This window comes from Ictidomys tridecemlineatus, chromosome 10 (genome assembly GCF_052094955.1).
Source record: "Ictidomys tridecemlineatus isolate mIctTri1 chromosome 10, mIctTri1.hap1, whole genome shotgun sequence".
NCBI lineage: Eukaryota > Metazoa > Chordata > Mammalia > Rodentia > Sciuridae > Ictidomys > Ictidomys tridecemlineatus.
In genome coordinates, this window is record NC_135486.1 from 50,951,966 (window position 1) to 50,976,903 (window position 24,938).

The window sequence follows — 24,938 nt, forward strand, 5'->3', positions numbered from 1 at the left end:
TTCAAAAGATTTTAAGTTCCCTATATTAATCCATGAACTTGGTGTAATTACAGTTTAAATGCCAGCAGATATTTTTGGAATTTTTCAAAATAATGTTTTAAATATAATGATTAAATGTAATAAAATTTTCAAAGTGCAAAATAAGTCCTAGATAAAGACAAAGAACAAAGTGGGGAAAATATTTGCAAATGCATATACATCAGATACAGTTTCATAATTTGTAAAATGCTCAAACAAAAAAAATTAATAGTTCAACAGAAAAAAAATTGTCAAAGAATAAAAAGAGGCAGTTTATAGCCAGTGAGGACACTTGCTGGCAGATATGGCAGTTGTGATAGGGTTGTGCTGCACCAGGCTGACTGCTAGGTATAAACTTATATTAAGCCTCAGCCATCATCTTTCATGACATCAGTAACAACTACCACAGTAACAGTTAACTTCCTGAACACTTAACATGTTCTGAGAACTATTCTAAGCATTTTACCTGTATTAGTCAATTTAATCCTAACATCAACTCCAAGATAAATATTATTGTAACCCCCCATTTAACAAATGAGGCACAGATATTTCAGGTACCCAATGACTAACACCTACCCAAAGAAAGCAGGAGCCCACCCTCAGACCTTCCAGTCACTCCTCAAGTGCAAAAATTATAGACATCTCAAGTGTTCAATTTAGTGGCTAGGTCCTATACATTAATATTTAAATGACTAGGCCATGAATAACAAAGGAATGGTTTCCTCAGTGGAATCAAAACAAATGAAATGAGCAAGCAAACAAAAAACATATATAAAAGTACAAACAACTTAATAATTATTATGGGTAAACCAGGAATAAATTCTAAGTTATTAGCATAAGCATGCCCAAAGTATTTAATGTGTATGTTTTTGTAAAATACGGGTGTGTTCACATATGTATGTGTGTGTGTATGTGTATAATATATATGTATATATAGACACACATATACATATGTATATGTGTATGTATATATGTGTGTATATATACATATATATTCACCAATATGCATACATATATGTACATATATACATATATATACATAAATGTACATATATATTCACCAAGATAATACCTTTAAAATAGGATAAATTATAAATTACAGTAAGCACAAGTCTGTCTATACAATTAAATGAATATACCAGGTTCAAGTCTCCAGCTTTCCATTACTATAACAAAATACCTGAGATAATCACCTTAATAGAGGAAAAGGTTTATTCTGATTCATAGTTTCAGAGGTTTCAGTCTTTCAGTCCATGCTTGCAGCAGTGCTTTTGGCCTATGGTGGCACAGTACATTATGGTGGGAGCATGTGGCATAGGGGCTTATGATCACTTCATGGCAACTAGGAAGCAAAGATAAAGAGGAAGGGGGCCTGGGTCCCAATGTCACCTTTAAGAGCATGCCCCCAGTGATGTAAGTTACTCTCGTTAGATTCCACCTCTAAATGATTCTATCACCTCCCAATAGTGACAAGCTGGGGACCAAGCCTTATTATTATTATTGGCCTTTGGAAGACATTCCAGATCTGCACCATTGCATCCTGGCTTCAAACATTTTGAGAAGACATAAAAATTTTCAAAACTTAAAAATTACAATAGAAAGGTTATTAAGACTGTAAGACCAGAGCTCATGAGACAACAAATGGCAATTTGTGATTACTCCTCAAACGACTGCTACAAAACAGTTGCATCAGTCTGGATTTAACAAGACTAGAAATTGGTCAGGATTTTAAAGAATGCCTACAATTTACATCCCTTTAAGGGAAGAGCCCAAGCATAAGGGAAGAATGTGATTTGGCAATCCCAGAAACAAGAAAACTTAGAGAATGCTTGGGAGGTATAGAATGAACCAATGTGCTGCAGAGTTATAGAATTGGGAAAGAGTAATAAAAGAGATGAAACTGGGATGGAAAATTGGGCCCAGATTGTGAAAGCTTTCATTGACTGGGGCAAAACTCTTCAGTCAATTACTTAGAGAAGAGGTCACCAAATTCTTTGAAGCCGAAGTGTTGTCAAGATATTATTTTATCAGCTAATCCTGAAAATATGTTTTCTATGGATATCCTAGGGATAGTTTAACAGTTCCTTCATTCTGTCATCCTAACTAAAAAACTCATTCATTTCTCTGGTCTGCTCAGTGTATTTGGAGTAAAAAAAAAAAATGCCATTTTCTTTAAGAAAGAACCTAGATATGATATAAAATTTTCTTTGTGAAAAAATATAAATCAGAAAGTGATGGTTCTTTAAATGCTAGGATTCCAAGAAAGTCTATTGAAGAGGGAGCTGGTATTTTGAAATACAAAGTTTAATATCAAAAGGGATCACTTCATTTCTACAGTGTACATTTTCATTGATAATATAATCCATCCAGGATGTGAAAATGAAATGGTTCCACTCTATATTTAGACATAAATAACAGATGAATTCTTGAAATAAAATGAGAGTAAGATTGTTTCTCAATAATAAATCCATTGTGTTTCAGATTGAAGAACACTTGCAGTTTCTGCAGGCGGCCTACAAAGATATTGTTGCCGAAAAACAACTATTAGCAAATCGGAAAAAACTGGTCACCAAGCGCTTGCAATGTGCAGCTGTTTTGCTGACTGTCCTAGACGAGGAGAAGGCATGAATTCCCTTGGTTTATATAGCCATCATTAATTTTTTCTGGACTCAACAAACCTGATGCTATTTCAGTGCAGGCTATGTTGCATGTCTCCTAAAACTATCTCCCTGTCAAACTTCTTATCTACTTCAACAACATATTCACTAGATAAAAGAAAGGAATCTTGTTGAATTAGTCTCATAAGAGAAGTAAACAGACTACAAAGATCTGAGCTAGTTTCTCTTATTCTTAAAATATCAGCACATTGGGCTGGGGCTATAGCTCAGTGGCAGAGTGCTTGCCTAGCATATGTGAAGTACTGGGTTTGATACTTAGCACCACATAAAAATTTAAAAAACAAATAAAATAAAGACCTACTGTCTATCTACAACTACAAATAAATTTTTTTGTAAATATATATCAGCACATTTGTGTCTGATGAGGCCCAAAGTAAACGGTTCAATCAGTATGTCATGAGTTTTCCTTCCCTGGCACTAGACAAACCCAATTTGAACACAAGAAAGAGGAGGGCCAAAAACAAGGTAATATCTTTAGGATGGAAAAAAGACATTTTCACTTTTGTCTGTCAATATTTTGCCACCTTTAATCTCATTTTTTTTTCTTTCTCATCTAACTAATTTGCCTCCTCTATATCTCAAAGGATACTCTAAAACTCAAGATAATTTAGTTTAATTATTTTGATAAATGCATATCATGATGATTCTTCTAGAAGGAAGAAGGAGATTCTTTTTTGCAATCATGCCAGTCAAAAGGAGATTACAGCACTCAAAAGTTGACTGATGTCCTGAGTTTTGCTGACAGGCAGGGGAACATCATTAGCACTCCAGATTTTAAGCTTCCAGAAGAAAGGGCTCTTGCTTACCATGCTTTATTCATTGGCCAATCAAGGATATATATTATTGGAGAAGGAAGCTCTGCAGCCAGAGAATCTGAGTTCAGATTCCAGCTACATGATCTTGAGCCAGCTGTTTAACTTCTCTAAACTTCTACTTCTTCATATTAAAGTGAAGTCAATAGCACTTGTTTAACAAAATATTGAAGGTGTCAAATAAGATTTTCAAAGTAAAGTGTCTGACAGATGATTAAAGATTTGGTAAATGTTGATTATTATTACTGAATACCATTAATAGCATAGTGAATTGATATTTTCAAAATTACCCTGCTTTATTACACAAGGATTTGAAATGGATGTATATCTCAGTAAATATGAAACTATTGACAAACCCAGGAACAGGACTAGAATTCCTCCCAGAAAACAATTCATTTTAAAATGTTATCTATAATTAGCTTTCATACAACTACAACTAGAAACAGTTATATTAATAGTAATGATATTTCCAGATTGAAGACCATCATTAATGGTCTTCACCTTAAATGTCTCATCATAGTATATTTTCTATCCACTAAATCCTTTTTATCTTAATATTTAGGCTCGATGGCAAGAAATAATCAATCACATCGATAACAAGCTAGAGAGGATCCTGGGTGACATGCTGCTATCAGCAGCATGCATCGTCTACAGTGGAGTTTTAACACCAGAATTCCGCCAGCTGATTGTGAATAAATGGGAGAAATTTTGCATTGAAAACAACATTTCCTTGTCTTCCAACTTTTCTTTAATTGAAGCAATGGCACAAGAACCTGAGGTGGTAATATATTTCTATTACCCAGCTAAGTGGTTATTATTGTTGTGGGGGATTGGATCTTTTCCCAAAAGTATTTGCATAACTGAAAGTATTGGAGTTTCTTTCAGGCTTTATTTTTTTTTAATTTATTTATTTATTTTTGCATTACAATTCTTAATACACCATTAAATCATAAGTTATCATATCTCTGATTATATATAAGGTACTTCTTTTTTTAACTTATAACTCTAATGCCTCAATTAGTTATATCTGTCCTATTTGTCACCATTTGAGCAAAATTTAAACAATATTGTCTCCATTATAATCTTGCTTATTTCTCTCACTAAAATGTCTTTCACTAGTAAAATTAGTGAATTTATTGAACCCTAGGGAGCATTCTTAGCTATAGCACAAAATATAGACCTACATTTATCAATTTATCAATACTTTTCATCTATTTATGTAAATTCTATGCTGATGTCTAGAAGATAAAAAAGAAATGTACCTACTTTTTCTAACCCTCATAGAATAATTTTCAGTTGGTTTCCTCACTGATAACTCTTCTTAAATTGACTAACCAAACTATGAATTCTCAAAAGCAAATATTGGCTTCTCATTTTCATAATTCTAATAACCAATTTAAACCCAAATATGTCAGTTATTATGTTAGATTTAAATACTCCAATTAAAAGTCAGAAATTTTAAAGCTATATAATAGTATAAGCTAAAGTACAAAACAGAAACCATATATTGTTTAGAAGGGACATACCTAAAACAAAAGTTGAAAATCAGAAACTTGGAGAAAATTTACCATAGATTTTTTTTAAAGGACAAAATAGACTTTAGGAAAAAAAAAAAAAAAAGATTACTAGAACTAATTAAGCTTTCTTTACTTTAAGAATTGGTTTAATTCTCCAAGAATGTTAATAATTCTAAATTTGTACCTAATAACATAATTTCAAATATTAATCAAACTTTTACAGGATTATAGAGGAAAATAGACTAATCTATAATAGTGAAAGATTTTAACACCTTTTTTTCTATAACTAATAAAGCAGATACACAAAATTAGAAAGAATAGAGGATATTTGAACAGGGTGATCAGAAATAAACTTAATGGAGGGCTGGGGTTGTGGCTCAGTGGTATAGTGTTCGCCTACCACATGAGGGGCCCTGGGTTCGATCCTCAGCACCACATATAAATAAATAAAATAAAGGTATTGTGCCCAACTACAACTAAAAAATAAATATTAAAAAAAAGAAATAGACTTAATGGAAATATACAGAACACGGTAGCCAGTGCCTACAGTTTGCACATTCCATGTAAACACAGGTAAAACACTGCCAAAGTTGACCATATGATGGACCATAAAACAAGTTTTAGCAAATGCTAATGAACTGAAATCACACAAAGTATGATGTCTAACGAAAATGCAAGTAAGCTAGAAACCAGTATAAGATACCTTGAAAATCCTTATATTTTGAGAAATGATGAAATATATTCCTAAACTAGCCATAAGCCAAAGAAGAAATCAGAATTGAAAAAATGAGGCATTGGTGAAATGTTTCCTTCTAGATCATGTATGTAACAAAGAGATGTCCATTATCAACACTTGTATTTAACATTGTACTAGGAATAGTAAGGCAAGGGGGAAAAGATAGAATTAAAAAAAGAAGACATGAAAAAAATACAAATTTTTGCAGATATACATTAAAGTTTAGACCTGCTATTCAGGTCTAAGGGCTCTCTCTGGAATATAAAAAGAACTACTAGAAGTCAGTAAGAAATAAAGACATATACAATCTAGTAGATAAGTGAGCAAAAGCCTTGAACAGGCAGCTCACAAAAAGGAATATCCAAATAGCTAGCTAACATATGTAGATGCTTAACCTCCATAAGGGGCTCATTAGGAGTATGCAAATTAAATCCAAAATGAGACAGATACCACATTGCAGACTACCAGATTGACAAAAATGTGTAAGACTGGAAACTATCAAGAGTTAACAAGGATATGGAATAACAGAAATTCTCAAAACTGATGATGAGAATGTAAAAATGCTATAATTATTTTAGAAAACTGCTTTTCACCACTAATATTTAAAATACATCACCCTATGACCCAACTTCATGTCCTAGATTTTTACCTACAAGAAATGCATACATAACTCTATCAATAGACATTTAAAAATTTATTATAAAATAATAAACTTATTTATTATTCTTAATAGTGAATGACTTGAAACCATCCAAGTGCCCTCCCCAGCAGAGTAGATAAGTAAATCTTGGTATGTTGATAAAGTGGAGTTCTTGACACAATGAGAATGAATAAATACAGCTAGACAACATGGATGGAGGCAGACACCCAACAAAGGGTATAAGATTTCATTTATCTGAAGTTCAAAAATTAGCAACACTGTATTGTTCAGGAATATATAACTAAGTAAAATGAGAAAGAAAGGAGTGGAGTCAAAAGAATGGTTACTTTTTGAAAATAGAATCTCTGCTTTGCTATTGAGTTCAGGGTGCCTGTTCTTCTCACCATACCAACCTTCACTCCTGTCTTCTTTGCCTGTATTCAAACATGGTCTACATTCCAGTGACAGGAACACTTGCACTTTTCAGAATTTTTATCATCTTTTATATTTCCTTTTATGCAGACTTCAAGAGTATGCAGTTCATCATAGTAAAGCATCCCTGATTTCTCCAGAGAAGTCCTTGCTACCTTTTGCCAGAAGGTTCCCGATGTCTCGTTCCTTCTCCTACATCCTTGAGCTTTCTTGGCCTTTTTCTCCCAACATACTGTTTTCTGTCATGAATAGGCATGGAGTCAGCTTCTGAGTCAAATCCTAGCTCTGCCTCTATGCTTCTCCTACATCCTTGAGCTTTCTTGGCCTTTTTCTCCCAACATACTGTTTTCTGTCATGAATAGGCATGGAGTCAGCTTCTGAGTCAAATCCTAGCTCTGCCTCTATGCTGTCACTATGATCATGGTCAGGGACCTAACCTTAGTTCCTCCACCTGAGAAATGAGGGCATTCATAGTAATTTAACTAAATCACACACATATGTGCTTGTCAGGTGGTAGGTTTGAAATAGAGTAGCTGTTATCATATTTGTATAACTTTATATTATTGCATGTTTTGTATGTGCATTAACATCTAAGAGCCTTGGAAACAGCTGCACTCTCATATTTTTATGTCTCTCACAGTATCTTTTTGTGATTGGGCCCTGTAAATGTCTTTACTGATGAACAAAAAGGTGTAAGTTAGTGAATAATTACCATTTAAAAAATTTCACATCCAAGTTTCTTTAAATTGTTCATTTCTTTAGTCTTTTGAAAGATTATTTTATATTCTAAAGGCAATGATTCTATACAATCCTTAAGTATCCCAGAATATACTAAAGATGTGAAGAATTTTATGAAATCTCAAAGGACTAATGGTTTCATTCCAGATACGCCAATGGCATAATCAGGGGTTACCTCTTGGTCAGAACTCAATAGAGAATGCCATCTTGATCAAGAATTGCCAGCAGTGGCCACTGATGATTGACCCACACAAGCAAGCACACAAGTGGATCCAACAGATGGAAGGACTTGGGCTGCAAGAGCTCTCTGCTGAGGATAACAATTACTCCAAAAAGATTGAAAATGCTATGAAAACAGGAGAGAGTGTCTTCTTGAAGGTGTTTGGACAATATGACCTAATTCCCTATTTCCAGCAACACATGCTATATACAATGAGCATAAAGACTAAAAATTTTAAGTGATAGGTAACTCTGTCAGAGAAAAAATTCATATATATATATATATATATATATATATATATATATATATATACATATGTACACATTTAATATCTACAGTGAGTTTTGAATGTTCAGTTCTCTTAGAGCTGACTTTCACTCCAGGTATTCAATAAGATTTAAATGTTTAAAATAGTAGTGCTTTCAACTGATTTATCTAGGATCATTTTCTTAATTATATCTGTTTTGTTCTTTGTTTTTTGTTTTATTTTTCAGAATCTCCCTGAAACATTTTCTCCAGGCTTGATGGCAGTTCTGAAGAAGGATATTTATCAGAAAAGAGGGCAATATTTCATAAGAATTGATGACTATGAGATTGAATACAATTCCAAATTTAGGTAATGTCTCTCACAGTTAAATTGTATCAAATGTCTATATTTTTTTGAGACAGATAATGTTCAAGGCCTTGTATTTTTGTCCTGATAAGCTCCCACCTGTCTGACGGCAAAAGTAAAGTTGCATTTTGAGTATGCTTTTTGTTCGTGTGTTGTCGGCAAGTAACACTCATCAGTTTGCAGGATAAGAACAGATTTTTATTTATTGAGTCAGCCCAAACCAGTATTTTTCAAACTGTGCCCAATGAAATCTGTGGGTTTCTTGAAGAATTTCAGAAGCTGAGCAGAGAGGGTAACAAACACTGGCCATGCTTGATCCAGAGCTCGGTTTGTTCCACTTGCCAAACGTACTTGGGTGGGACAAGCTTTTGCTGCTTTAGAAAACAAACCCATATTTAATAGCCATGCAAAAAGAGATATTTGCCTAGAGATAAAAATATTGTACCCATGTTCCCAGATGGAACTGGCCTCTTGGAAACCCACTTCCACTAGCTAACTTCATAAAGAACTTATTATGAAGTTGAATTTGATCACCACAAAAATATGATTCCCAAGAAAATAAAATATTTGAGTTGTTCATGTTTCATTCTCTTCTTGTAAAAAAAGATACCAAAAAATCAGTTCCTCATCAGAGGAGTGCTGGGTAATAAGCAAGTTATCGGCAAGGGAACCAGAATATTTGAAGGCTGCAGATTTGAAGCCAGTTGTGCTGCACTCCTTCCCAGTAACTGTGTAGCTCCTCCCCAAAGGGTCTGTTTGGCTGTGTACACTTTCCCCAGGGCAGGGCTGCAGTCTTGCCTCATTCTTAGAATTCTCTCTCCTAGTGTCCTTTGTTCTGTTAATAAAACATTTTCCCAAGTTATGTTCCTCAAAACAGCATTTTCAGGGATTTAACAGGTATCACCCAAATAAAAGGTATCCAAGGCTTTTTTTTAAAGCAGTGGGTTAAAGTTAAACAGGGACTTTCTGTTAGGAATTTAAAAACCTCCCTATTCATTGAACCCTTTCCTGAAATTAGTGTTGCATGGAATAACCCTTTGGAAAACACCATGTTAAACCATGCTTTTTTCTCAGGGGATACACTGTGATTAAGTTACAGCTCTAGAAATGCACATAAAGCTACCTTTTCCTGAATTGACAACCTGTCCTCAGGTTTGAAATGTGTGCACTTGAGGAAGGGATAGAGGACACTGTTTAGAAGACAGACTTCGAGACAGGTGCCCTCTTCACTTTCTGGCCCTTGATATGGGCAACTTATTTAACCTCTCTGAGCTTCAATTTCATCCTTTATAAAATAGATTGAAGAATTGTCCTCACTTTATTTGATTGCTACTCTCAGAGCCACCACCCTGTTCTAAGCCACCTTCATCTCTCACGACCTAACTAACTTCCCATTTTGCTACCTCCCACCTCTGCCCAGGTTGTTCTCAGGACAGCAGCTAAAAAGATCATATCACTTCTTTGCTCAAATACCCTAATTGACTTCTCTCATTCAGCGTAAAAACCAGTCTTTAAAAATGGCCTAGTTCCAGGTCATAACTCCTACTCTTTAGCATTTTTCTTTACTGTGTCCTCATGTTTAAATATGGTCTGAACCTAATTTATGATTGTGTTTTTTAAAGTCTTAAATAGAAACTTATTAACACAATGTAAGTTGAGAGACTACTTTGTTTACAAGGCTGAATAATACTAAAAATTAACCTTGTCTACTTCCAGGAAAAAATGTTTTGCATTATTAAGTAATTTTGTTTTATTTTTCTCCTTCTGTATATTCTTTGAATAACTGGTATCTTTGTTGTGTTTAGGTTATACTTATCTACAGAAATAGACAATCCCCATTTTCTTCCATCAGTTTATAATTTTGTTACTATGATCAATGTCATAGTAACATTCCAAGGTTTGCAAGATCAACTCTTATCTACTATATTAAGTCATGAAGTTCCTCATTTAGAATATCAACGCTTCCAGGTTTTAGACAGTATTTCTCTTGGTGCTATAACTATTGAAGAACTGGAAAAAGAAACATTGAACTTACTACAGAAATCACAAGGTAAGTGCAGCTGTTTAGTGAGATTAAGAGACCTTGAATTAAGATCAGAATAAAAAGTTACAAGGACCAAATTTTGAATTGGCACCAAAAATTTTCACAAGATAACTGATTAATGCAGGCAAACCATCCCATTTCTAAGCTTAAGCACTGTGAATATCATAGGACGTTGGCCATCTGAATCTAAGATTAGGACAAATCTTAGAGATGCTGGTTAGTTCCCACCTAGGCTCCTTGCCCGTATTTCAAGTACCTGATACCTATAAAATGTCTAAACTTTAGATTACAGAGACAAAAGATTGGGTTTTCCCCAAGTTTTAATACCAAAGGATCTTTTAAAAGGAAACAATTCACTGATTTTTAATTTATGTCATTAAAATACGCTGCTTATTAAAATAGCAGTAGAAATTTTTTTCCTCTTCCCTGTAAGAAATATCTAAAAATTCATAATCATTACAGATCTAAACTTAAATTTAAGTTAAATTCCTGGGTCACACTGACATATCTGCTCCTAATTCAACTATAAGAAAATATAACAATATCTAATAATGGAATTTTTCTGTTTTAACTTGTGACTCCTTAGGACTTCAAAGTTTCTCATATATTTTAGTTCTCAATTAAGTTTATGGATAAGGACTAATCTGTATATTTTATTGCTCTTCTTTCTTTCTATTTTTATTACAAATGCCCTGTAAGTACACCACAAACTTAGTAACTGAACATTTACAGGTGGAGCCCTGATTTGTATTTACTTTTAAAGTTCTCTACACGATTCTAATTTTCATTACTAATTAAATATTATTTGTCTAATCTAAAAGGCTCATTATCTAAGATGCAAACCCAATATTACCAGACACTTTAGTAAAATAAGCTGAAAAATAGTTTTTTAAAAGATAAATATATAATATATAAATAATAAAACAGTAATATTGATATAATTTTTGAAGAAGAAACAGAGTTTGATAGGGTATAAAGTTGCCATACCCAGGAGCAATATTGTGTGAGTCCCCATTTCCACAGCCTTGGTCCATACTCAGTCTCTTGCTCCTCATCCTGACCACTATTCACCAATGCCACAAGGGAGCCAAACCACTAGTGGAGGGCATTCTCTAAGACTATCTAGAACTAGAACCATGAACTTTGTGAGAACGAGGACAGGTCTACCAGTTTCAGTGCAGTGATGAATTTAAGCCTTTCCTTCCCACACATTATGGCTACAGAACCCACAACACACACACAAAAAGTATGTATCCCTCCACTTATGTATTCACCTTAATATAAGATTGTCTTCCTCAACAAAGTACTGCAACACCAGCACTTTACTGAGATCTATGACCAAAAGAGGAATGTCTATCATATGGAGTTCTAGTCTGACTCAGTAAGATCTACTGGGATGTGGAGAAAACACTGATTTGTTCAGCATGTTCAGAAACTAGCTAAAAAACAAAAAGAAACAAACTAACTAACTAATATTGTTATAGCATAAAACTACCTTAGATTTCAGAAATGCTTATTTTTGTGCTTTATAGGACTTCACATTTTGTCATAAAAATCCCAGACTACCAAAAAATAAAGAAAGTGGAGAAGGTAGTGAGGAGGGTATATTAGTCCCTTTTTTGTTACTATAATGAAAGTCTTGAGACAGGCTAACTTTATATAGAAAAGAGGTTATTTAGATCACAGGCAGGAGTGTATGTGAAAGGATTTGATCACATTGCCAAGAAGGAAGTTGGGGATCAGGCTTGCTCTTATAACACCTCATTCTTAAAAGAGCTCAGGGGAACCATGAGAGCTATGCTTCTGAGAATATTTCCCCCAGCAGACTTCTCACAAGGCCCCACCTCTTAAAGGTGGCTCTGTTTTTCAGCACCATCACACTAGGGACCAAGTCCCCCAACCCAGGAACCCTCAGGACAAACCACTTTCAAACCACATCCAAACCACCACAGAGGGTGTGCCTTTCCTAACTCGAAAAGTGCAAAAAATCTTTCACTATTGCTATGCCATTGTCTTGACCCAGTTCTAGAAAGAGATGTGTGCTAGCTAGATAACATTTAAAAGAAGTCTGAAACTCATATTTTGCAACCACATTTATTTTAAAAAAATAAGCTCAAAGTTCATTATATCTTATGTTAGCAACAGGCAAGTCCTCACTTAGAAGTGTGTTTGTTTACTATGAAATTTTAAATACATATCTTTGCCTGGAAGGATCTGACTTTATTCCTTTCCTATGTTAATTACACTTAACATGCTCTTTCTTTATAACATCTGAATAAACTATGCTTCTATTAATGATAAAACTAGGTAGCTACAAGGACAAGGTTTCCATATGTTTCCTTATAAGACTGTAACCATCAGTTGGTAACCCCTAGGGAGCAAAACAGCTAGGTACTATGTAATATATGTAAAAGGTAACATCATGGATCTAACAAGATTCAGAAGCACAGCCTCTCCCATTTCGTGGACCACTCATGTAACAAATGTCCTATTTTGGTAAAACCTTTGCATAAGTTGGAAAAAAGATAGGTTTAATAAAACAAATGGATATTTAAGTTGTTAAATTTAAGATAACACATCAAAGCACTAGAAGTAATGTTTTTTCAAAAGATGAGTTCCAACCAATTAATGGCCAAGGAATCAATTTCAATTCTATTTGCTTAATAAGATAGACTAGAATACAAAGTATCACAGGACATCACATGAAGTAATAATATGCCTGTTATTTTCTGGAAATTTAATTTTAGTTCTCTTATGTATAGTGGTTCACTGGGTAAATGTATTCTACATAATAGATGGTTCCCTATTGTATGCCTATAATAAAAATAGAACCCATAAATATTAAAATAATATCAAGAAGAGATGAGAGAGTAGAAAGTGGGGCATAACATAAAAGCCCATCTTCAGCATAAAACCAACAAAAAGCCCAAAGTAAAAATTCTTATGTAAAGAGTACAGAATGACATTTGGAAAAGTAAGAGGCTCAAAATAGCCAAAGCAATCCTCAGCAAGAAAAGTGAAGCAAGAGGTATCACAATACTAGACCTTAAATTGTCCTATAGACCTATAGTAACAAAAACAGAATATAGACCAATGGTAGAGAATAGAAGACACAGAGCAAAACCCACAAAAATACAGTTATGTCATCAAAGAGTAAAAGAAACTGAAGTTAAAATGTAAAGGACCAGGTATTGTTAAGTTTCTAAGCTACACTAAAAGCCTGAAATTCCTGTAGCTGTTAAGACAATTCCCAGGACTGCCCATTAGATATGTGTCGAAATTCCCCCTGACCACTTAGTTGCTTAACAACCTGGACCCAGTGCAGCTCAGCACGTAGGCACCTCAGGGCCTAAACCAATCAGTTTGAATGTATACCCCGCTTTAGGACTGACCTATCACCCCCGCCCGATCTGTCCCCACCAATGAATGTGCTAATTATGTTTGAGAGTTTTTGTTCGATTTTCCCACGCCTCATGATGATTTGCTCTGATGTATGCAAAGCCCCTGCCCTCCCCAAAAAGTGTTCTTAAGCACTGCTTAATCTCTGCTCGGGGCTCTGGGCTGCTTTCCCTCCTTGAGTGAGCACAGAGCCCCAGCGTGCTGGATCTTCAATAAACCCCCTTTTGCTATTGCATGAGTCGGTCTCTTGGTGGTCTCTTCCCCCATCGTTTGCCGGTCCCTTACAGTCATACTAGACATAGGTGCCATAAATATAGCTTCTTCAACAAATGGTGCTGGGGAAACTGGAAAACATATGTAATATGATAAAATTAGACCCGTATCTCTCACCCTGTACCTAACAGAAGAAAAAGTAGGCACAACTCCATGTTGGCTTAGGGACTGAATTCCTCAACAAGACTCCTAAAGTGCAAAAAGTAAAATAAAGAATCAATAAATGGGAGGGTATCAAACTAAAAAGCTTCTTAACAGCAAAGGAAACAATCAAGAACACAAAGAGAGAGCGTGGGAGAAAATCTTTGCCACGCACACCTCAGAGTATTAATCTCCAGGATATATAAACAACTCAAAAAATTTAACACCAAAAACACAAATAACCAAGTCAATAAATGGGCAAGGAAAATGAACAGACTTCACAGAAAAATAAATATGAATGGTCAACAAATATATGAAAAAAAAAAGTTCAACATCTCTAGTAATTAGTGAAATGCAAATTAAAACTACCGTGAGACTTCATCTCACTCCAGTTAGAATAGTAAAATCAAGAATACAAGTAACAATAAATGTTGGTGAGGATACGAGGAAAAAGGCACACTCATACATTGCTGGTGGGACTGCAAATTGGTGCAACCACAATGGAAAGCAGTACGGAGATTTCTAAGAAAACTTGCAATGGAACCACCATTTGACCCAGTCATCCCATTCCTTAGCATATACCCAAAGGACTTAAAATCAGCATAATATAGTGATACAGCCACATCAATGTCCAGAGCAGCTCAATTCACAATAGCTAAGCTGTGGGACCAACCTAGTGCCCTTCAACAGATGAATGGATAAAGAAAATGAAGTACATTATACGCAATGGAATATTACTCAGCCATAAAGAAGAATTATAGCATTTGCTGATAAATGAATGGAACTGGAGGCTATCATGCTAAGTGAAATAAGCCAATCCAAAAGAACCAAAGACCAAATGTTCTTTTTGATATATGATGCTGACTCACAATAGGCGGTATGGAGGGAAAAGTGGAGGTTCACTGTATTGGGCAGGGAGAAAATGAGGGAAGAAAGGGAGGATGGGAATGGGAAGACAGTAAAATGACTCAGACATAACTTTCCTATGTTCACATATGAATACATGACCAGTGTAACTCCACATCATGTACAAGCACAATAATTGGAAGTATCATACATATTCTATGTATGTATGATATGTCAAAATATACTCTGTCACATATAACTAAAAATAACAAATAAAAAAGAGTACAAATGAAGAAACAGGTAATTAATATTACTACAGTTTTTATTTAAATTCACTTTTTTGTTTCTCTTTAGGATGCATATTAGATGATGAGGAAATGATAGATACCTTAAGAAAATCCAAAATAATTTCAAATGAAATTTCAAGACGCAATGAAGCAACAGAAAAAGAAAAAAGTGAAATGCAAGCAACATATAAAAACTACCTCCCCATTGCTACTCGAGGTGCCCTGCTCTACTTTCTAGTGGCTGATCTTACACAACTCAACTGCATGTACCAGTTCTCCCTGGACTGGTTTCATCGGGTTTTTGTTTTATCAGTAGTTTCCAAAAACAAAGAACAGGAAAGTGGCTTGAAAATGGAGAAAACATCTCTGAAAAATGTTCATTTGATTATGAATACCTCAGAAGAACCTAACTTGGAGAGAGAAAAAAATTGTTTAGACAAGCATGTTAAAAATGCAGTAGATGTGTTGACAAGAAATATTTTTAAGGTGAGATATTCTTTAATGTGAATTTTGCATACTTCTTTAATATAACTGGGTTAGTCTAACCATTGTATTTTTTTTCCTCTAGGTGGTTTCTTCAGCTCTGTTTAATGAACATAAACTCTGCTTCTCCTTTCGGCTTTGCACTGCAATCATGCAAAATAATGCTAATGGAAATCTAATGCAGGATGACATTGGATTCCTATCAGAAGAAGAATGGAATATCTTTTTATATTCTGGCTTATTGATAAATATTAAAAGTGTACTACCCAAGCCTAGACTTAATAGTAAGTAAAAGTACTTTGTCTGAATATAGGAAAAAAAATGAAAATGTCTTTCTTTGCAAAATACTAAAATATCTCCAAGGTGCTCCAAGTCACTGCTTCTATAATTGATTAAATTAAAGTATATTGAAATCAAGCACAATGCATATTTTATCACTGTACCTCCTAGTTGGTGGGGGGTACAATTGGTGCTCACTAATTCTTGAATTAATGAATAAATAAATAAAAAGTAGTATGGTTATAGCAGGCCTAATATGCAAAGCAGAATATCTAATTGTAGTCAATAGGAATACACACATACACACACACACACACACACACACACACACACACACACACACACGACACACACCAGTTACATACCATTAGGAGTTAAACTTTACCCCCCTCCTGAATTCAGTTGCCCTCACTTTCTTATGAAAAAGCCTTGAAAATTTGAGCCACAGCATATTTGTCCAAAAAGCTTAGGCAAGATTCTTTAGCTATTGAATTTTTCCAAATGCTCCTGTCTTGTACATTTTATATCTACAATGGCATAAGTATTATGGCAGTAAATGCATTCACACTGTTGTGCTGAAAAATAAGAAATAAAAATAAAATAAAATAAATAAAAAATAAAGGAAATCTGATATTCACAAGAGGGTAGGGAGTGGTTGTTTGTATTAAATTTTGTTGACTGTTTGGAGATCATCACAAAAACTAGGAATCAGAATAAAAACATGAAAAGAGCTACTTTTAAGTATACCAGAAATATGGATAGTCCTCTGTTGTGTGTGTGTGTGTGTGTATCAAAGCATGATGCTTAGTAAATGTTTGATAAGTAGCCACTTATAGCCATTGAATCAACCAATGTTCTTGTGGATTTATTATGATTCTTTTGCTTACATAAGAAAGAAACTATAACAGTAGCTTAAACAAAAAATAAAAATAGAAAGTTCTCCAGGGATTCTGTGGCATTTTAGAAGCAACCAAAGAAAAATGTAAACATCAAACATTGATATGAAAACTATTAACATAATAGTAATCATTTTTTACATAACTTTACAGCTCTAAGAAAGGACTTATTTTTTTACCTTAATATTTTTAAAAATTTTTTTTAAATATTTGTACCACTTACAACAACTTAGCATTTTAATGTTTAGTATGTTATCAGTTGAGTGGGGACAAAGCTTTTAGGTATATTCTAAAATATTTATAAAACATTTTATTAACTGATGAAATCAGTTTCAAAATGGTAGTTGTATAACAAAAAAATACTAATTTTTAAAGCATAAATCATACATTTTTTAAATCTATGCATTTATATTAACTGAACTTTAATTAAAATATCATACGTGTGTGTGGACTGTGTTGCGCATCGCAGCCTAGTGAATAGAATAATCTGGTGTCTGGGAATTTCCAGGGGACACTTCCTCTGGTTGACTGCACAGACATTGTGAGCCTATTCAAGCTTTCTCTGTCAAAGGTCCCACACAGCCCCTCTGAGATGGGGTAACCTGCCCAGATGCCAATCAACATGCTGACTGCAAGACATCAGGAAGCAAAACTCCACTCTTGAAACCTTACCCCTGTCTTTGAGGTACCCCCTTAAATAAACCACAGGAGTCATTTTCTAATTGTCTAGCTCCAGCTCCTGAGTGGGCTGGATCTATCAGGGGCTCCATCTTTCAAACTATCCTTTCTGACTCTTTATCTTTTGTTCTTCCCTAATTATTCTAGACTTTAATTTCTCAGGAGGTTTATCCCTCTGGGCAGGCAAGAATTCCCTGGTGAGGTGCTAGCCACCCCACAATACAACATCACTAAACATCAGAGAAAAGCAAATCAAAACCACAGTAGGATACAACTTCATACACATTAGGATGACTACTACAAAACACACACATACAAACACAGAGAAAATATCAATTATCAATGAATATGTAGAGAAATTGGAACTCTTGTATACTCTGGTGGGATTATAAAATGGTCAATCACTATTGAAAACAGTAGGGAGCCAGACATGGTGGCACACACCTCTAATTCCAGGAGCTCAGGAGGCTGAGCATGAGGATCACAAGTTCAAAGCCAGCCTTAACAACTTAGCAAGGCCCTAAGCAATTTAGCAAGACCCCGTCTCAAAATAAAAATGGCTGGGGATATGACTCAGCGGTTGAGTGCCCCCCTGGGTTCAATCCCTGGTACCAAAAAAAAAAAAAAAAATGAGAACAGGATGGAATGTCATCACACTATTAAAAGTAGAACTACTATAATGATTTAGGAATTGCACTCTGGATATATATATCTAAAAACTTGAATGCAGAGTTTGAAAGGATTATTTTCACACCTGTGTTCATAGAAGCACTATTGACAACAGCCAACAAGTGAAAGCAGCTCAACATCCCCCAATGGATGAAAGGATAAGCAAAATGTAGTATAAATACACAATGGAATGCTATTCAGTCTTTGAAAGGAAGAAAATTCTGTCACATGAGTTAATCTTGAGAACTATTACTGTATGAATGTGAGGGTGTACCCCCACACACACACACAGAAACACAAAGTTTCTGTGTTGATGCAGCAATATTCAGAGATAAAATAATTAGATTATAAGAGCTAAAACCTAATCAGTCACTTTAGTTTGAAGGGACTAACTGGATGGTAACATTAGGCAAGTGGGGCATGGCTAGAAGAGGTGGGTCACTGGGGATCTGCCTTGGAAAAGTACATCTTCCCTGTGGCTCCTTCGCCTCTCACTCTTTCTGCTTTCTGGCCACAATAAACAGCAGCACTGCTCCACCACACCTTTTGCCATGATGTTCTACCTCTCCTCAGAACCAGAATAATGGATTCAGGCCACCATGGACTGGATCTCCAAAACTGTCAGGCAAAGTAAACTTTTCTGGTCAGTTTTGGTCAGTGAGGAAAATCTGACTAACACAAGGACATTATGCCAGTGAAATGAGTGAGTCATGAAAAGACAAACAGCTATGATTCCTCTTAGATGAGATATCCAAGGAAGTCAAATTCATAGGAACAGGAAGTAGAATGGCGGTTGCCAGGACCTTGGAGGAGTGGGGGAAGAGGAGTTGTTGTGTAATGGGCATAGAGTTTCAAACTACAGAAAAAGTCCTGGAGTTCTGTTTCACAACATTATGAATATATTTAACACTAGTGAACTATGTACTTAAAATACTTAAGATAATCAATTTTATGTTGTATTTTTACCAAAGTGAAAAATAATTAACTTTTATATAGTTCATTTTGATATCCATAGTTTGTTTCTTCAACAACAGTATTTGTTAATCATCCACTTTTGTAACGATTGGCTGAAAGGTGAAGGATTTATTTCTTCTAATGGGATTATTTTTCCTTTTCTATTAGGCATATTTGAAATATGTAAAGATCATCATCTTCAGTGGCTGCCAGATTCAAGGTGGAAGCAATGTCAATATGTCAGCAGCCAGCTGGAACCATTTTTACTCCTGTGCGAATCTCTTGTATCAAATATACCACAATGGAATGCTTTTAAGAACAGCAAGGCCATATATTCTCTAATTAGCACACCATTCAATCCAGAAAATGATTTATCAGAGGAAAGTAGGAAATCACCAGGAGAAAGTAAGAAAGCATTCAGTGTTTTAAGTGTGTGTGCACATGTGTGTGTAGATTTTCAACTTATAAATGCAGTTCCATATCTTATGAAAAAAATTGTAAAGTGAGGCAAAGTAAACTTGTTCTAGGCACATGTTTCATTCAATGTAACCCTCCTAGTAATCCTGTGAAGTGACTTTTTTCACATTTTTATTGGTTCTTTTTAGTTATACATGATGGTAGAATCCATTTTGGTATAATTATGCAAACATGGAATATATCTTATTTTAATTAGGATCCTAGTCTTATGGATGTACATAATGTTGAGATTCACTGTGGTATATTTGTACACATACTTAGAAAATTATGTCAGACTCATTCCACTCCTTCTCCCTTCCCTTCATTTCCTTTTGTCTAATCCAATGAACTTCTATTCTTTCCCTCTCCCCACTTGTTGGGGGTTAGCATCCATATTTCAGAGAGAACATTCAACCTTTGGTTTTTTTGAGATTGGCTATTTCACATAGCATGATTGTCTCCTGATCCATTTACCAGCAAATGTTATAGTCATCATTTTTATGGCTGAGTATTATTTCATTGTGTATATATACCACATTTTCTTTATCTGTTCATCTGTTGAAGGGCACCTAGGTTGATTCCACAGCTTAGCTATTGTGAATTGAGCTTCTCTGAACATTGATGTGGCTCCATCACTGTAGTATGCTGATTTTAACTCCTTTGGATGTATACTAAGGAGTGGAATAATTGGGTCAAATGGTGGTTCCATTCCTAGTTTTTGAGGAGTCTCCATACTCCTTTCCAGAGTGGTTCCACTAATTTGCAGTCCCACCAATAATGTATGAGTGTACACTTTTCCTCACTTCCTAACCAACATTTATTGTTACTTATTTTCTCGATACATTCTGGTTGGAGTGAGGGGAAATTTCAGTGTAGCTTTAATTTGCATTTCTTTAATTGCTAAAGATATTGAACATTTTTTCATACATTTGTTGATGGTTGGATTTCTTCTTTTGAGAAGTGTCTGTTTAGTTCCTTTGCATGTTTATTGATTGAGTTATTTGGGGGTTTGGAGGTGTTAAGTTTTTTGAGTTCTTTGTATATCCTGGAAACTAACACCTTATCTGAGATTTTTTCCCCTTCAGTAACTCTCTTCATGCTGTTGTTTTCTCTGCTGTGAAGAAGCTTTTTAGTTTGATACTATGCCATTTGTTGGGTTTTTATTCTGCTTCTTGTGCTTTAGGAATCTTGTTGAGGAGGTTAGTTCCTAATCCAAAATGTTAGAGAATTGAACCTTCATTTTCTTCTATAGGTGCAGGATTTCTGGTCTAATACCTAGGTCTTTGATCCACTTAAAGTTGGGTTTTGTACATGGTGAGAGATAGGGGTTTAATTTCATTCTGTTACATAGGGCTTTCCAGTTTTCCCAGCATCATTTGTTGAAGAGGCTGTCTTTTCTCCAATGTATGTTTATAGTGCCTTTGTCTAGTATGAGATAACTGTATTTATGTGGGTTTGTCTCTGTGTTCTGTTCCATTGATCTTCATGCCTGTTTTGGTGCCAATACCATGCTATTTTTGTTATTATAGGTCTGTAGTATAATTTAACATCTGATTTTGTGATGCCTCCTGCTTTGCTTTTCTTACTAAGGATTGCTTTGGCTAATCTAGGCGAAATTTTTCCAAATGAATTTCATGACTGCTTTTTTGCTTGTTCTGTTTCTATGAAGAACATCATTGGATTTTAATAGGAATTGCATTAAATCTGTATAGTACTTTTGGTAGTGTGGCCATTTTGACAATATTGATTCTGGCTATCCAAGAACATAGGAGATCTTTACATCTTCTAAGATCTTCTTCAATTTCTTCCTTTAATGTTCTGTACTTTTTCATGTAGAGATCTTTCACCTCTTTTGTTATAGTGATTCCCAAGGATGTTGTTGTTGGCTGTTTGTTTGTTTATTTGAGGCTATTGGGAATAGAATAGTTTTTCTAATTTCTCTTTCAGATGATTCATTACTGGTATATAGTATTGCAGTTGATTTTGGAGTGTTAATTTTATATCCTACTACTTTGCCGAATTCATTTATGAATTCTAGAAATTTTCTGGTGGAGTTTTTTGGGTCTTCTAAATATGGAATCATGTCATTGGCAAGCAGAGATAGTTTGAGCTCTTCTTTTCCTGTCCATATCTCTTTAATTTCTTTCTTTTGCCTAATTGCTTTGGCTAGTGTTTCAAGAACTATGCTGAATAGAAGTAGTAAAAGAGAGCATCCCTGTCTTGTTCCAGTTTTTAGAGGGAACTCTTTCAGGTTTTCTCCATTTAGAATGATTTTGGCCTTGGTTTTGCCATCTATACCTTTTTCAATGTTGAAGTATGTTCCTATTATCTCTAGTTTTTCTAGTGCTTTAAACATAAGTGGATGCTGTATTTTGTCAAATAGGATTATTAAGAAACTGATAAGAAATTAGATATTGTAGAGATGATAGTTTTAATACACTACACTAGTTTTGAAACTTAAATCTAAATAAGCCTACATATGCACCTCATTTTATAAAACAAATATGTTGTTCTAAAAATTCCCTGGAAGTGGACCTCACTTTCAGTTTAAATGACTTGATATTTTTATCATATCTTTTCTGTTTTCTTCTTCCACTTTGAACTCACCTCTTCTGTTTTTCCCTGCCACTTCCATCTGTTTCATCCCCACTTGAGTTACAATCTAATTTGTTTTCTTCCACTTTTTTTTTTCATTTTGCTTCCAGATTTTTGCTAAAATGTATAATTACTTGTGCAATAACATAAGCATTCTTACAAATTTCCTCTACTCTTATCTCTATAGGAGATAGAATTCCAAAAGTGGAAATGCTGGTCAAAAGTAAATTATTATTATTATTATTATTATTATTATTATTATTATTATTATTGCTGGGATTGTAACTAAATGGTAGAGTGCCTGCCTCGAATGTGTGAGACACTGGGTTCAATCCTCAGCACCACATCAAAATCAATAAATGAAACAAAGATATAAAAAAATTAATTATTTTTTATTAATAGTTACTTCCAGGTTGATTATTTAAAAGTCTATGTTCAATTTGTATTTTCACCAGCAATATGAATATCTTTTATCCAATTGAGATATTGGTCTTTTTTTAAATTGTGCCCATCTGAAAAAACTTAAAATACTTGAGTTATAATTTCCCATTATTAGCAAGCTGAAGTATCTTTTAAGATGTTTACTGGCAATTTGAGTTTGCCTACCCCTGTTTTTCTGTAGAATTTGTAAGAATTCTATTAATGTTATTAATAACTGACTTTTTGTGTCTTTAAATGTTTTTCTATACCTTTTCATTTTCTACTAGACTTGTTTATTGTATATGTACTACACAAATGTTCAAATTTTGTTGATCACATGTTTCATGCTTTTTGATTTCCAATTCTAATTTGAGAATATCCTTCCCTCATTTTCTCTCTGGGTCATTGTTGCTTTATTTTGTTGCTTTTGTCACTAATCTACATGGTACCTATAATTTATTATAATTTAAGATCTTTAAACAGTGCTTTTTACTTAAACAGTCTCTATATTAGATTTATTAGAACCTTTTGTAAAGTGAAGATGGTTTTATTTTGCAAATAACCCCAAATTTATCCATTTGTAACTAAATTGTCACATACCATGGGTGCTTTTTTTAAGATCAATAAACCAATATTAGCCTTATTCAAAAAAGCTATTTTGATAATGAAAGTTGTATTTAAAATTAGACTTTGGGAAAATACCATAGAAATAAAAGGTAGGTGAAACTTATAACTGTATTTGGGATAGTTGGTAACAAAGACCAGAAGGCTCTCAATTTGCTATAGACTGTGATGCAGCAGGACTCCGTGATGGTGAGAAGAAGGGTCCAAAAGAGATATATTTTTTTGAAAATTTTGATAATCTTTGTTGAATTTCCATTGGATTCTCATTTCCTATGTAATTGGTTAGTTTATATATATTGAAAGAACTCACATTTGCAGGAACAGATTATAAAGTGTTGGCTATGCCAGGCTTGGTGGCTCCTTCCCTTAATCCCAGAAACTCAGGAGTCTGAGGCAGGTAGATCACAAGCTCAAGGCCCACCTGGGCAACTTAGCGAGACCCTGTCTTATAATAAAAAATTAAAATGAAAATCAGCAGTAGACTACCCCTTGGTTCAGTTCCCAATACTGAAGAGAGGGAACTCTAGATATACCCTTTGCTTTCTCCATTTTTCCCTCAGCTGCCCAACATTTTATTATAGCAGCCACTTCAGCTGGACTAAATTGGAATTTAAATCTACCTTAATGTCTACTGCTTTTGAGGTACAAAGGATAGTTAGTAATGCACCAAATTCTATAGAAATAAAGCTCACTTTAAGACAATCATGTCCTTTTTTAACTTCATAATTTTATAATAAAATTTTGTATTGTGACATCTCTTATTGATACAAAGTATTTGATTGTTAATCTCAGTTTCTTTTTCTCAATGACATCTAGGTGAACTTTTGAGTGAAAATGAAGAAATGTGTAATCCTACAACTTTTCCCTGGGAGAAACTCACTCCATTTCAAAGACTTATTTTGGTAAGATGTGTTATGAGAAAATACTAATATTCCAGATGTTTTGAGCGCTTTTAGTAACTTAAACCCTATAAAATTAATATTTTATAAGCAAAAATATTGATTTCTGAGAGCTAACATTTGATGAATGTTAACATTAGAGGGAAGCACCTACACTCCACTCACCCTGAATGTCCCTTTCATGTGGTGGGAGTCCAGTTAGAAACACTCCTGCATCTCTGCCCACTTATTTGCTCTTTCCTAGAGAAGGGGGGAGGGAGACTTATAAGACAGATAAATTTGAGACATTAATTGAGAGTACATGGCTCAGCCTTTTCTTCCTTATCCCCTTTTGGGTCTACACTGGATGCCAAGAGCACATGTTCTGTTCTGCTTCTCCAAGCCATAAATTATAGGATTTAGACCCTGTCCTATAGAGGTAGGTTGATGGCTTCCCAGCCTTGCTGTGACAGGTAAGTGTGTCTAGTTACAGGGTTCAGTAGCAGGAAGTACAGTGTTGCCTCACACCTAAACCACCCCAAATATGTTCTTTATTATTAATAAAGGTGATACTATGCCTGCCTCTTCCAAACTCAATTGCTTTGGAATCTG

The 24,938-nt window shown here is 34.5% G+C and overlaps 1 protein-coding gene across 1 annotated transcript in view; it reads left to right on the forward strand.

Annotated features, from left to right (window-relative positions):
• The window catches only part of Dnah14 (dynein axonemal heavy chain 14), a 322,525-nt gene that overhangs the window by 252,669 nt on the left and 44,918 nt on the right, over positions 1–24,938 (forward strand). Inside the window, 9 exon segments of the mRNA XM_078022909.1 lie at positions 2,500–2,640; positions 4,071–4,286; positions 7,719–7,949; positions 8,286–8,407; positions 10,210–10,454; positions 15,462–15,880; positions 15,963–16,161; positions 19,522–19,758; positions 24,265–24,350. Coding sequence (XP_077879035.1) covers positions 2,500–2,640; positions 4,071–4,286; positions 7,719–7,949; positions 8,286–8,407; positions 10,210–10,454; positions 15,462–15,880; positions 15,963–16,161; positions 19,522–19,758; positions 24,265–24,350 — 1,896 coding nt within the window.